The following is a 13799-nucleotide window of genomic DNA, read 5'->3' as shown; positions in this document are numbered from 1 at the left end:
TTTTCAAACAATTTTCAAATGAGGATTTTATTTATGAAAAGAAAAAAGGCATTTACACCAAGCTAATCCTGTACATAAGTAATTATAAACATAGTAAATACTTGTGTCACATTTGGTAGACAGTCATCATCATCAGTAATTTTAAACTCTTCATCACATAACTTTTTAAATTCAACTGCATTGGATGGGTTTCCTGTCATTACTGGTATATTAAGTCTCATTGTTGAGTCCAAAGTCATGCAAGTCTCAGTATTTACCTGTAAACTTTGACTTACAAACTGGTAATTTGACCACATTCAGAATTTAATTAGAGTAGTAAAAATGTTTTTGTTTTTTTTTAATAATTCAAGTATTTTTGTTTCCCAGAAAAAACAGCAAGTGGGTGTGATCTTTAAAAGATAAATTAAATAGAGTAAAATTAGACAATGAGCATAGTAAATAAATAAATCTGACCAAAATAAAAATTATTTCTATGTTAATCAACTGCAATAGTACAACCCAGTTTTTACAATGTTATAAGAGAAAATCAGATTTAGAGCACGGAGACTTGCCTTATACACATTGGAACCTGTGACTTTTCAGGATCCATGACTAAAATAACGAGCAAAAAACCCCCTCAGTTTTTAAGCTAACAATCAGCATCAGTGATATTAATGCTGCTTGTTTTTAATACCATTGTGGGGCACAGAAATCTGTTCTAATATATTTGACATGGACATTTAAAGAGCAATCATAGTGGATGTTCTTATGATAATGAACCTAACAAACTCTCTCTTAACTGAAGTCCAATGCCAACCTAGAGTTCCCTCACCAACCACATCCCTTTTTTTATGTAACAATCTTTCCCTTTGCTCTGTCACTTAAAGTGTCATGGAAAACGCAGAACAAGATGTTTAAAGCCGCACGTTTGGATGATCAAAGCAAACATGACACCTTACTCCAGAATCCCCCCACCATCTACGGCCCACACCATTACCCACCCACACAAACCCATGCATGCATAACCCGTAAGTCAGGTTAGTTGACACATTTTCTGTAAAACAGCCTTAAAAGCTTTTCTTTTTCTTCTTCTTCGTCTTCTTCTTGAGCGTTCATCTAATGAAAGCAACCTTGAAAGCATTGTTTCCGCTGGCAGATACAACCCAACCCCCTAAGGAGCCTTGACCAGGCAAGAACAAAAAGATACTCAAAGAAAAAACAACACTTTTTTATAGACTGCATGGTACAGGACCTTCAACTTTCAATATGTGCCAGGAGCCATTGTTGCCTTACACTGTAGTCTGCTCCTGTGGTGTATTTTCTCAGTATTTTCAAATGTCAGCTGTTGTGGTGGATCTGTAAGCCGATACATTCTTCACAGATATTGTAAAATGAAATGTAGAATATCTATTATCCCCACCAATCTTATCACATATTGCAGTGTTACACATAGTGTAATGATATATAAATATATATTAAATTAATCTATTTTCTTTATGCCCAACTTCACACAATTTCTCTTGTACATTGGTACAAACACCATCCTGTCCACGCCAACATTCATACACTCAGATATTCCACCTCAACAGTTTTCTAAAACATTCCAACAGTTCCACCTAAAACATTCCTGGAGAGTGGTTTCCAGTCACTGTTTTTTGTATTTGGGTTTTTTTTTCCAAACCCAAATATTTGCTACCATGACTCCCCAATTGTTTTATAATGTTCCAGATTTAAAAAAATATATATTATTTGGATTATATTTCACTTCTGGATTTGTGATTTTATGCTGACTGGGAGTAGATTCAAGCCAAGAGTTAGTGAAGGCTACACAGTTTAAATATGTTTAGTAAAGTCAAAACACTGCTAGACAAATATTGCAGACATAACACTTGAAACTTTGCTAAGAAGAACCTGTCAGTACCTCGCAACTTGAAGGACAGACAAAGAAGAACAATAAGACTGCCAAGGAGAGCAGGGTCAACCTTGAGAGCAAAGGATAGCTGAACAGTGTGTGGTTGAGACATGCCAATCTTTGGCAATGATATTCATTGTTGATTTTCTTACATGGTTTTAGAGGCTTAAAAACCCTGAGATACATTGGTAGATTTTTTGTAGAACAACGATCCAGAGAGATTGTTATCAATATATTAAGCACATTTAGTACAACATTATGCACACAGGAGCAAAGAAAGGAGTCTTTAGATAATGAAAGCCATTAACCATGATGCTGAACTGTAGTTTTATGTAAAATATTTGAAGATTTGGAGCAACATTTTTAATTATTTGCAGTTGGTGCTTTACATAGCACAGGAATTCACAAATAAAGCTCTCTTCCTCTACTCTGCATTTCTTTATTCACGCTTTACGAGTCTAATGGATGACATCTTTATTCCTTCTTTGGTGCCTGTTGAAAGTATTTTCGCGTACGGACACTAAATCTAGGTGGCATTAGCTTTATTGCTTGATATTTGATGTAGATTGTTCTGACACAAGAATGAGTTAATGCTCATAAAGAGGTTGAAAATAGGCTCTCCTTTTGTTCCTTTTCTGATCATCTCTCAAAAAGACAGTTTTGTGGTGGACCTGAACATATGTGAGGACAGGAGCACAATAAATGATTGAAGTGTATATCTGTGACTCAGCTGACTGTCTGCTAAAAGAGGCTTTAAATCCAACATCGGACATGCTCTCTGTTAATAGGCTTTTTATATCCAACATAAATGACAAAGCCTGAAGTTTATGGTCTTGTTCACACCCATATATACAGACAAAACAAGTAATACCAGCTCTGTTCTGCCCAGGTCTGATACCTGCTGGTGCTTTTTTTCTTGTCACATTTCTGTCGGCACTTAAAAGTTTAGATTTATTTTTTTTAATTCTCAGAATACATTGAGAATTCTGAGACACAACTTCTATTTTCAGAGTATTATAGCCTTTGAGCAATTAGTTTTAAGAACATGCTTGTTATACATTGTGAACTTTGGCTCCATAGCAACACCATGTGTAGGTGATGATATGACACTGAATAGTTCACAGTTATGGCCTTAGGCAGGAGGTATAGAGAGCTATTGAAATACCATATTTTTTTATTCCCATTTCAAAGACTTCTCAGAACACAAGGCTATTGTAAGAGGTTGGACTGCACTTTTTAAACATAAAAGAGCAGCTTATCGAGAGTTTACGCTCAGATTAATCTTAGCTTGTATTACAGAGATTCTGTGTTATTACATGTTATTTTTTTCTATTTTTCCTACTATTCACACAAGGGTTGAATTACTAATACAACTTCACTCTGCTACTACATTATTTTATATTTCCTTCTTCCATAACTAATTAATATTTTTTGTGTGTTTGTATAGAAATAACCATTTGCATAGACATAATGTGCTATGTGATGTTACAGCCTTGTAATAATATTATAAATATTGAGGTAATATTTTGTATTTTGTGAGAAAAAATATGTTAGAAGTTGGTTTGTGTTGGTACTGCTGTGAAAACAGCTCTGCTCCTCCATGGTGCCATTTTTGTAAAATCTGGGGCGAATCTTCAGTTTGGTGGCCCATATTAACCCCTGGCAGTCAAAACAGCTTGACATCCCACAATCAGCCAGGGGCTGTTTGTGGCTCACAGCTGTGTGTGAGGGTGTGCGGGGGTGTATGTGTGTGTGTTGCTGTAATAACAGAAACGAGCCCTCACTAAGTCTAATGAGTAAAGCTTTATGAAAATGTTACTCTCTCTGACATCTGAATTTCTGCCTTGAGACTGAAACAACTTTAGCATATTATTGGTTACTATTATAATCATCAGCACATACAAGCTTATGATCAAAGTCTTGCCTTGTCTTTTCTTAAAGGTCACAGAGGAAGCAGGGAACATCAGTGAGCAAAACAAGAAGAAGGACGCGTCGCAGGCACCAACTCCTGTCATCATGTTCCCAGGGTCCCACGTCAACAGCACCAGGGGTCTCCGAAGGCAGAAGAGAGACTGGGTGATCCCACCAATCAACGTTGCAGAAAATTCTCGTGGACCATTCCCTCAGATGCTCGTCAGTGTAAGTGACAGGTTTGATTGGCTGCAGCGGTGATTTGCTCAGAATTTACAGCTGGGATTTCTCGAGGGCGCTTCACAGCTACCACTGATTGGGGACGTGCGTAATGAAGGGTGATAAAGCACAGAAATGCATTAGCATAACTAGTTTGCTCTCCACATCCTTGAAGATGATTGTGTTGTGGTCCCCTGATGTAATTAGAGCTACAGTATCTTAAGGTATTTAAAAAGCCCTGGCTGACCCTGAGAAGTTTTCCCTTCAGACACACAGTGCTCCTAAGCAGTTAAACCCTCTCACAAAACGAGGCCCATTGGGTTTACAGTTAGCCAAATATTATTCATTTCCATTTTGCATTATCAAAGTGTTTTATTGTTCAATTTCACTTTTTGATGTTCAGTAAATATTTTTTGAATGCAGTCTAAAAGCACAATTTGTCACAGAATAACTGGGGGGATTTTTTTTCTCTTGTCTTGCTTACAGACAAAACTAAATAGTCATCCCCTTTGTCCCATGAAACAATTATTTACAGTTTAAATCTAAAGTTATAACATGAAACGGGATTTGTTTGACCTTATAAGTAAATTACACATATACACATTGAGATGCAACACCAACAACTGAGAGTAATTTAATCCTTGAACAAAATACTGAGTTCTAGTAAAGCTGGAATTTGAAAACAGCATGCAGGATGCTGGAGATCAAGCGCATACATCTGTCGAAGGACAAAAATCATGAATAAATGTATGTTTGTGCAAATGTTTGTTGTGCAAAGGCTTGACTCACAAAGAGCCTAAAATTCACAACCAAAGAATGACAGCTCTGTCTCTCTCATCGCCAACCTGTAAATGTAAAGCTTGTGGCACTCTCTTCAGTTTATCCAGAAGTGTTCCAAGGGACTGTTGCCTCATTCCCGGGTCTGTCTTTCCATCTTTTTTTTATCTGGAATATCTAGCCATCAGCTTTTCCCTGTTGTTTACAAAACTCCCTCAGCTTATCTCTGCTGGGTTTAAATTGTGCAAAGGAAGCATTTTTTTTGTTTGTTTCACTTCTTTGTTTTTCATCCAGGTTTTATCCTGTCCCTAGAGAAAATAAAAACTAGAGCTGTTTGAAGAGACTTTTTTTTACCTAACTTTTTTTCCTATTGAGATATAAAACATTGAGTCTAAAGGGGAGTTTTTCAATTGGATTGCTTCTACAGCTGGAGTCTGTCCCATCAGCCTGGTACTGTCTCTCTCGCATTTCCGTCTGAATTTTCTAAACCCTTTAACAGTACTATAACAGCAATAAAATAATAGGATACTTATGCTGCTTCTTAGAACTGGTCAGAAGCAGAGAGTAACAGAGGTGATAGTGCAGAAAGGAAGAGCAAGGGCATCAGAGGAACATTTGGAAGTACAGTGCGCAGCCAAACACAATCCATTTTGTGCAGTAAATAGGTCCGTCAGGGGCTAGTGGATTGCTAAGAGTTGAGTGTTCAGAGCAGAAGAGAAGTGATGCGTGCTGATGCCTTTGTTCAGCTCTGAGGCTCTCATCTTTCCCTTTAATGATGACTGCAGGGCAGGTGTGGGCATACAGAGAGCTACAGATCTGAACAAACAGATGCAGGTCTGTGGCATGGGGATGATTTTGCCAACTTTTTGTTTTTGTGTTTAGTCTGGTTTAGTAACTTTTATTGTCCTCTAAGGGTCATGTGCAGGTTTTTCTGTTCAGTCTAAACTGAACATAAAACATTGCCTTATAAGCTTATACTTAGCGGCCAAGTGGGTATTGAGCATTTAAAATTATTTGCATTAATTGATTTTAACAGGTGCTTGGAAGTTAAATATATAACATGAATATTTTTTTTCCTAAGTCAGAATTGGGGCATTGTTTGACAGCTGCCTTCCCACAAATTCTGGCAAGGACATAAATGCACAAAAGACGTGTTAATGGTTTATTTAAAGCAACACCAGAGATTGCGGCAGGTTTTGGGCTTTCCCTGAGGATGTTCCATGTAACACCACCTCTGTAAAAGAAAATCTCCATCTGAGCCCATGACTCTGCTGTACCAGAAGACACCCACAAAAGATGCCACCAGAGGCCACAAAACTATGTCAAGCAAAAGATAGGGTACCAAGTACAAGAAAAAAATTTTATGACATTGATGGTAGCCATGACACACAAAAATAACTTTAAAAAAGCAGGTATAATAGTAAGTTGTGCTGATCTTCTTGTGAAACCACTTTGTCTAATTTACATTTTTAACATTAAACCCAATATGGGGTCCAGTTGAATTCTGAGCATTTTCAATTTTGTGGACTTCAAATTTGAAATTTCTATGCTTTATATTTCACCATTTTATATAAAATGACTAACATATCTTCAATAAAAGATATGTTTTAAAAATAATTGAAACTGTGGAGAAATATTATGCTTGCATAGAAGCAAAATAAAATAGAACCTCTCCAGAACATCAGTGCACAGGATTTCGATTAGGTAGAAAAAGGCTTCTTTGCCTGGAGGAGTTGCTGTGTTGTTATATGTTGTTATTAGATAACAATAGAGTAAGACAAAATTTAAAATACTATGTATTAGTAATCAAGCAGTCTCTGGCCAACACATCTCTTTTTGTTTTGTCTCTGACCACAGACAATGTGTGACACCTCGGTTGTAGCTTAATGATTCTTATGATCCAGCTAAACTTAAATTATGAACTGTAAACTAAAGTCTATCTGGTCAAAATGCGAAAAACAAATAAAATAGTCAGCACTACGAGTTAAAAAGAAATATCGTGTTGTGTATTTTCTGTGTTACGAAGTGCTTTGCTTCTTCTATTAAAATTAAAATGTTTTATCTGGAAATGTTTATATTTTGCAAAAGAAAATTGTGTGGAAACCTGAGATAAATTAATCTTAATAAAATTTCTTCAAACTACCATCAGTGCTAACTGGCAGCTTCACTGCTTTGTTATCCTCATACAACACACATGATGTTACGAAAGAAGACAAAACTTTAACTTTTTTAAAATTACTATGCCTTTATATTCATTTGCATGATAGCAATGTTTCAAAGAAGGGTTTTTAGTCTGTATTTCTGACTAAAAACCCTTGTTTTTGGCATCACTCTGTGTGCTGCTTCCCCAAATGGTCTGTGAAGTCAGTACCCTACCTAATGAGCTGTTCTGTCATCCAACACAAACCTGAGTGACGTACAGACAGGGACCTTCATCATCGGCATCCCACCACTTTTCTCGCTGCCCTCACCAAGTTGCCATCAGCCGGACAGGTGGGGTGACAGCAGCCCTCGCCTGCATCTCTGTGGGTCTGCAGCACTGTCACTTTGATCAGACTTACACAAAATCGGGCATGTGTCAGGATAGAGGCCCCTATGACTGGCCTGTGAGCTAGCAGCTCGACATGGCTTGAGGGAAATGCTGGCCAGGCAGTACTGTGCTCCTATCGGCCTCTAAAACAGGAACTGCACATCACAGCTCCAAGAGATATTTCTGATTGCGTTTTATTAATAGTGGGGCCGGGGGATAAAAAATGGCTCAACAGCCTCAAGCTTTCCAACTTTAAATCAAGATGTTTTGTTCGTGTTGTAACAAGGAGGCTCGATGTTAGACCTAATCAGCCTCGAGTATGTCAGACGTGAGGTTAAATAGAGTTGTTCTGTCTTTGCAAATAATAGACAGCAGTACTTATGTTCCGGTGTTTTTTTTTTAACTAATGGGTAAGTAAGCTGTGTAACATCTCACAGAAGAAACAAGAGAAAGAGATCCAGAAAGGTAACCGTCAAACAAAGATTGAGCAGTATAATTTTTCTAAAGTAAACAGGTGTTCTTTGTTTTTCACTTTCTTCTGCAGCCAAACACCCATCAATAACATGTAAGGGATATTGATTTTTCTCTTTTTTTTCTTTTTTTTTTCCAGAGGCTTTTTGAAAACCTAAATTGATCCACACACTTCTCCTACAGCACCAAGTCATTGATTTCTTTTGCACAAGTAAATAAAGACTCACTGTAAGCACCACCAGTTTACCCACGCCATAACGGCTCCCATTTAAACAGTCCTAAAAAAACCCAGAGAAATCAAAACAATAAATCGATGGAAGCAAAGGCTGTACTGTTTGCTGACAGTTGTTGAGAAGTTGCTTTGATTGATCAGAGGTCAGAGTTGATTTCAGGGCAGGGCATGTTGTGAAATGTTCTTCCCATTCTTAGTTCTTAGTTCTCACATTCTTAGTTGATTTTGTCTATTTTCTGCCTCGGAAAGCTTAGGAATGTATTGTTTAACATAAATATTATTTTCTGAGTGATTTTTAAACATTTTGTAATGCTTTAACCAAACTGATAATTTAATAGGTGGAAAATATTTTTTATTTTGCAAGGTTTTTTTTTGTAGAAGTATTATGGATACAAATTTTAAGAATTATTAGACATTCACTAATCATTAAAAGGTTGCTCTTAGATCGCAAAGTATTGTCCATTGCATTTCGTCAGGTAGTTTCCAGTATTGAGGTAAGATTAAATTTGTGTGACACGCTCGACCTTTGGTTGTTTCTAAAAAGTGATGTATCAATTTTTACATCACTTTTCATCTCAGAGATAATTAGTCACATTTAACTCATAACTAATGAATTACATATAATCAGTTATGCATTATGTAATTCCAAAATGTCTTCTGAGTACAACTATAGGACTTTTTTTTTCTCTTCAATAACAGCTTTTGACTCTGGTATGGAAGAGAGAAATTTTAACTTTCCAACTTGCTGTCACGTGTCAGGACTGGTAGGTGGCAGATTCTTAGAATATCTCAAATAATTGTTGATCATTTTATTAAAAGGAATAACTAAATAACTGGATAATTATCTAAGATTTTTCTCCGATAGATTAGATGAAAAATACTGTTTGATGTCCTTCAGTTTTTCAGCAAATCATCTGTGCTGGTCATATGTTCTCAGCATTTCTTTTCTTGGTATTAGCTTAGTCTGCATATTAAATACCAACATTTGTTGTTGATTCTGTGTGTGTGTGCGTGGGTGGGTGGGGGTGCGTGTGTGCGTGTGTGGGTTGGGGTGCATATGTTTGTGTTTAACGCACTTGCCGCTGCACCTGTGCTCCATTTTCTGCATCTCTCTCCATGGAGGATGTAGAGAGAACTGTTTTTCGAACAGAATGAGAGAACTCACACCCCTCCTTTGAGGCGTCTGCCTTCTCTGCGTACATTTACCAGTGATTAATGACTGCTCCGCTTCACTGACAGACACAACACCAACTAAAACAGCAGACAGACAGACAAAAAGAATCTGAGAAAAATGGAGGAACAAAAAGCAACACAGTAGAAAACAGTTGTCGCTGATTGCATTGGAGAATGTGAGGGAGGACAAAGATGAGTGGGTATAATTGAGAACAATAAACGCATAAAGAGAAATAGACGGAGAGGAAAAAAGCGAGAGAGAAAATGTATGACCATGACCAGAATCAGAGGCATGTCTGTGTTTGTGTTTAGGTCTGATAGACTTCCTGGAGAGCTGCTGTTCACTATTTCCCCTTCTTGTGTTTAATGAAGCCCTCTGGCATCTGCCACCCTAACCCTCGGCCAACAGCAGCACTGCGATGCTCTAGTCTGCAACCATATCACTATCCTCCTGCCGAGGCATATGCTCTCAAATACAGGCGCTCAGTCACACATATACATGAGTGCATGAGAGAGAATAAGTGTCCTACACAAACAGCAAACAAAAGGTTTTATGAAGCGCATGTGGCACATTGTTGTCTTTTTAAATGCTAATTGTTTGGGGTTCAAAATGGCCTCATTCTGCTTCATCCTTGAACAAAAGAAAAAAAAACTCTTCTTTTCTTCCCAAAAAGTCCATCAGAGAGACTACAGGATGGAGAAATGCAAGTATTTAGGGATCACAACTCAATCCACAGCCTGGTCACATTAGTGGCCACATGAAACACTTCATGGCAAAAAAAAATTAAAAAAAATCATTTTCTGGGCTAACTAAACTCTTTCTGGGAAATCATTCAAATGTGAGGCTACAGTATTTCCAAGAAATACATAAAACCCTGCAGAATGTGCACTGTTGCATGTGTATTCAAACACATTTTGTCTGAGTGTTATGTTCTGTCCTGTTTCTTTTGATCTTCTTCTGAACTGCTAAAAAGTTCTTTTCTTGGCAGGAGTGGTGCGTCAAAGTACACGCACACAAGCACTGCATGAATTCAATCAAGCAAGTGAACGGGAGGGAAAAAAACAATAATCCTTATTTAGATAAGGGTAGACCTACTGCAGAGTAATACGTGGGAGGAAAAAGGAAAACGAAGTCAGTCCAGGCGAAAGCAGAAACGACCTTGTCAGCATTTCACTCGCTCTGTTTTACTGACTTACACATCTTGGCTTGTTTTTAAATCTTGGCCTTTTGCTTTCATTTCACCTCTTGAGGAATTCGGAATAGGCTTCCTTTCCAACCTCAGCAGTAAATTTTCTTTCAGCACAAACATTGAGTGTTTGTTGACTTTTACGATTCTTTTCCCAAAAAGCACAATTTGATATGTTTCTGTGTTCATTCCGTTTTTTGTTGCTTCTTGGACTGAAATGTCAGTTTGCTGGTTGGCTTATGTAACTGTCTGGCTATTGATCAAGATACCGCCTTTGTTCTTAAATATTTCTACTTCTTCACTGAAGACCATTAAATCTTAAACTGTTATTCCTGATCATGAAATATGAAGTCTTGCGTATTGATTTTGATGATTCGTTGACATTTCCTTTGAAGGCATGTTTTTTTATTTATTTATTTAGTGTTTTGTTTCATTTGCAGTGTTTGTAACTCCCTGCTTTGGAAATACAAACTTTTCTTATTCAATATTGTATGTATGTATGTTGTATGTATTTTTTTAAAGGTTTTGTTTCTCTAGAGGCCTTTATTTGATAGTTCATTGACAGGAAAGTGGGTAATGAGAGAAGGGAAAGACATGCGGCAAAGGTCGCCAGGCCGGGAATCAAACTTGCAACGGCCACGTCGAGGACTAAGGCCTCCCATATATGGGTTGTGCTTAACCCCTGCGCCACCACAGCGCACCCCAAGTGTATGTATTTTAACAGGGGTAATATTTTGCACAGTTAAATAGCACTTCTTGAATTTTAACCAGACTGCATTTGATTCGCTCATTTACCTTGCAGTTGACAAGGAACAGCCAAATCTCCCGCACGTCAAGCAGAACTATTCTCAGTTTACAATTAATCCCCCAATTACTAACTTCTGTTTTTCTCCATGGCCCACCATTTTTACCAGGACTAATCACTGAAACAGACTTATCTCTGAATGCCCTACATGACATTCCTCTCAGTCTCCTCTTTGTTACCTTGTATGTTAACAAGGTACCTTGTATGTATCTCACTGTGCTGAGATACATCCTTGGAGAGTTTCCACCTTTTGTGTGACTGTTGACATTGTGTCGTGTTTCAAGTCAACTTTCACAGAAGATTAATATCTCAAATGGAAGCTATTAGCTATGCATGAATATTTAGGTAATCGAGTGTGTAACAGAGGTCTCAGAACACAAGTAAATGACAGTTTTTATCTTTAGAAAGGAGTCTTCAGGTGGACAGTCATGATAGGATGAGTAAAACAGCCGACAAAGTTGAAAGCACATTATATTGCTATTTCTGCTAATGGAGCCCTTGTGATGAAAGAACATGCTTGTGTCTTTTTTCACAGGTCAGATCATTAATGATACATTTGCTCATCTTTTGAAGTGCACGAGACCTGGGTATTTAACAGAAGAGGGTAAGACCATGGGGGAACATTATTACCTAGCTCGCAGAGGTGTTTGATGACAGTGATGAAAAAATTAAAGCATAGCTTAAGAGACTCATGATTTTTTTTGCATCTCCAATTCCCGTTTTTCCCTAATAACACCTCCCACCCCCACTTCCTACTGTCCTAAGGGGCCCCTAAACATTATTCTTGTTTTGGCATGTAACTTCTGAGCCTAATTTCCCTTCCTCTAGTGAAATTACAGAGATCAATGTAATTACATTTATCAGCCGCAGGAAATGGAGTCTTCTGCAATATCCTATTATTGACTGGAAAAACAAATTGCTACTGCATTTATGTATTTGTCAGCAGCTTTTGCCCTTTGATTCCTCATGTGTTCGGGGAAGTGAGACTGAAATGTAATTTCCACTGTTTAATATCTCATTATATTGAAATTAGTGGCATGAAGTCCCAGTAAACATGTTCATCAGGCATACCCAGCTAGGGTTTGTTTATTCTCTGCGAGAATATTTGCCAGCTCTTTGCAGCCCAATCAGGCTCAGAGATGCTACTACTAATGGTGACATAGCAAATAACAATAATAATAAAAAAACATGCCTCAGCCACCCAGTCACTCTCACAAGCATAGTCTTCACACATTAAGAAAGATAAATAAACACTATGTAAATACAAATCCTCTGACAACATATTCCTGATTTAACATTCGGCCGGGATCCCTCCTGGGTTCAGTAGATTCTAAATTAAAGTGTAAATCATTTCTCCAAAAGACAAAAGAGTTATGTGCGCATCAAGGGCAACAGTTCTAGGCTGTTTAATTGGAGATGAAGAGAACTTTATGAGAGATAAATAACAGCTTAACAAACAGCCTCTGTTTGGTCCCTCTGAGGGAGGCCTCCACAACCCTGTGGATCAGAGGGATGAAGGAGAACCAAGAATCTGTATTTCTCTGAAGACAAGATAAAATTAAGTGTGGTTAAATGGGAGGGAAGATTTTCAAAAGGGGACATAGGGAGATGGGGGACAACTAATGAAGTGTTTTGGGTTTGAGGGTAGTGATGCTTGTTGATGTGAGAGAAGGTCGGTCAAACAGAAAGGACGTGTTGACAGGCAGACAGGGGACAAGCATGACAGCAAAGCTGAGAAGAAAATACAGTGAGAGACAGGCAGGCAGAGAAGTGAATGAAGATGTACAGAGACGATAAAAGACAGATCTGAAGATTTCTCCATCAGGTACTATCCTTCAGATAATGTTTGATTTTTGTTTGACAAGCATCCATCCATCCAAACATCATTTATTCATACCTTGTTATTCCTTGCAATGCTGCCAGGGATGATGATAATAGGTGGGGTACATCCTTAAAGGTTTCCTGGTCTATTACAGGGCAACCAATAGACATGAAAGACAAAATCTTAAGAGCATCCCTGCTTGGAATTTTTTGCCCATTGTTTATGTTATTGTTAAATCATAAACACTGACTCTAACTGTGCCAAGCGAGTGCTTAGGGTCAGTTTCAATCCCCAGTTCTTGGAGTAATTTTTGTAGTTATGTTTTCTCTATTTGTGGGTAATGCCTAACACTTAGGTCAATGAGTCTCAACGCCTGAGAAATGACTTTGTATTGCTTTCTAGACTAATAATGACTTAGTTTTTGTGTGTGCTTAATATTTCTTTGAAATATTTATTGTAGCCCTTCATTTTGTTAGATAGGTTCTGTTTAGGTATTTACAGGTCTAACAGAAACAGACTTGGATGTAGATGAAGAAATAAATCATGAATTAGCCGATCTATTAGTTCATGATATACAAAAGGGGTCTATTAGTATTTATCATTGGGTCAGGTTGGTTGGGGTAGCTTTTTTTTTTAGCTTAATAAATAAACTAATCATTTGAAAACTGCATTTAGCTAAACTCAGCACCTTCTATTTTTCTTCTTGTATTTTGTGTGTGACATGTCCTGGCAGCATACACAAGCTATATGGTGAATCTGGGTACCTGGTAATGTAAGTGGC

At 37.7% G+C, this 13799-nt stretch overlaps 1 protein-coding gene across 1 annotated transcript in view; it reads left to right on the top strand.

Annotated features, from left to right (window-relative positions):
* Window positions 1–13799, top strand: part of LOC116722726 (cadherin-4-like) — a 272168-nt gene that overhangs the window by 198690 nt on the left and 59679 nt on the right. The window contains exon 5 of the mRNA XM_032566987.1: window positions 3833–4030. Within this exon, the coding sequence (XP_032422878.1) occupies window positions 3833–4030 (198 nt within the window). The remainder of the gene's footprint in view (window positions 1–3832; window positions 4031–13799) is intronic.

Source organism: Xiphophorus hellerii, chromosome 1 (assembly GCF_003331165.1).
Source record: "Xiphophorus hellerii strain 12219 chromosome 1, Xiphophorus_hellerii-4.1, whole genome shotgun sequence".
NCBI lineage: Eukaryota > Metazoa > Chordata > Actinopteri > Cyprinodontiformes > Poeciliidae > Xiphophorus > Xiphophorus hellerii.
The sequence above is the reverse complement of the archived record's forward strand: the minus strand, read 5'-3'. Positions and strand labels throughout refer to the sequence as shown.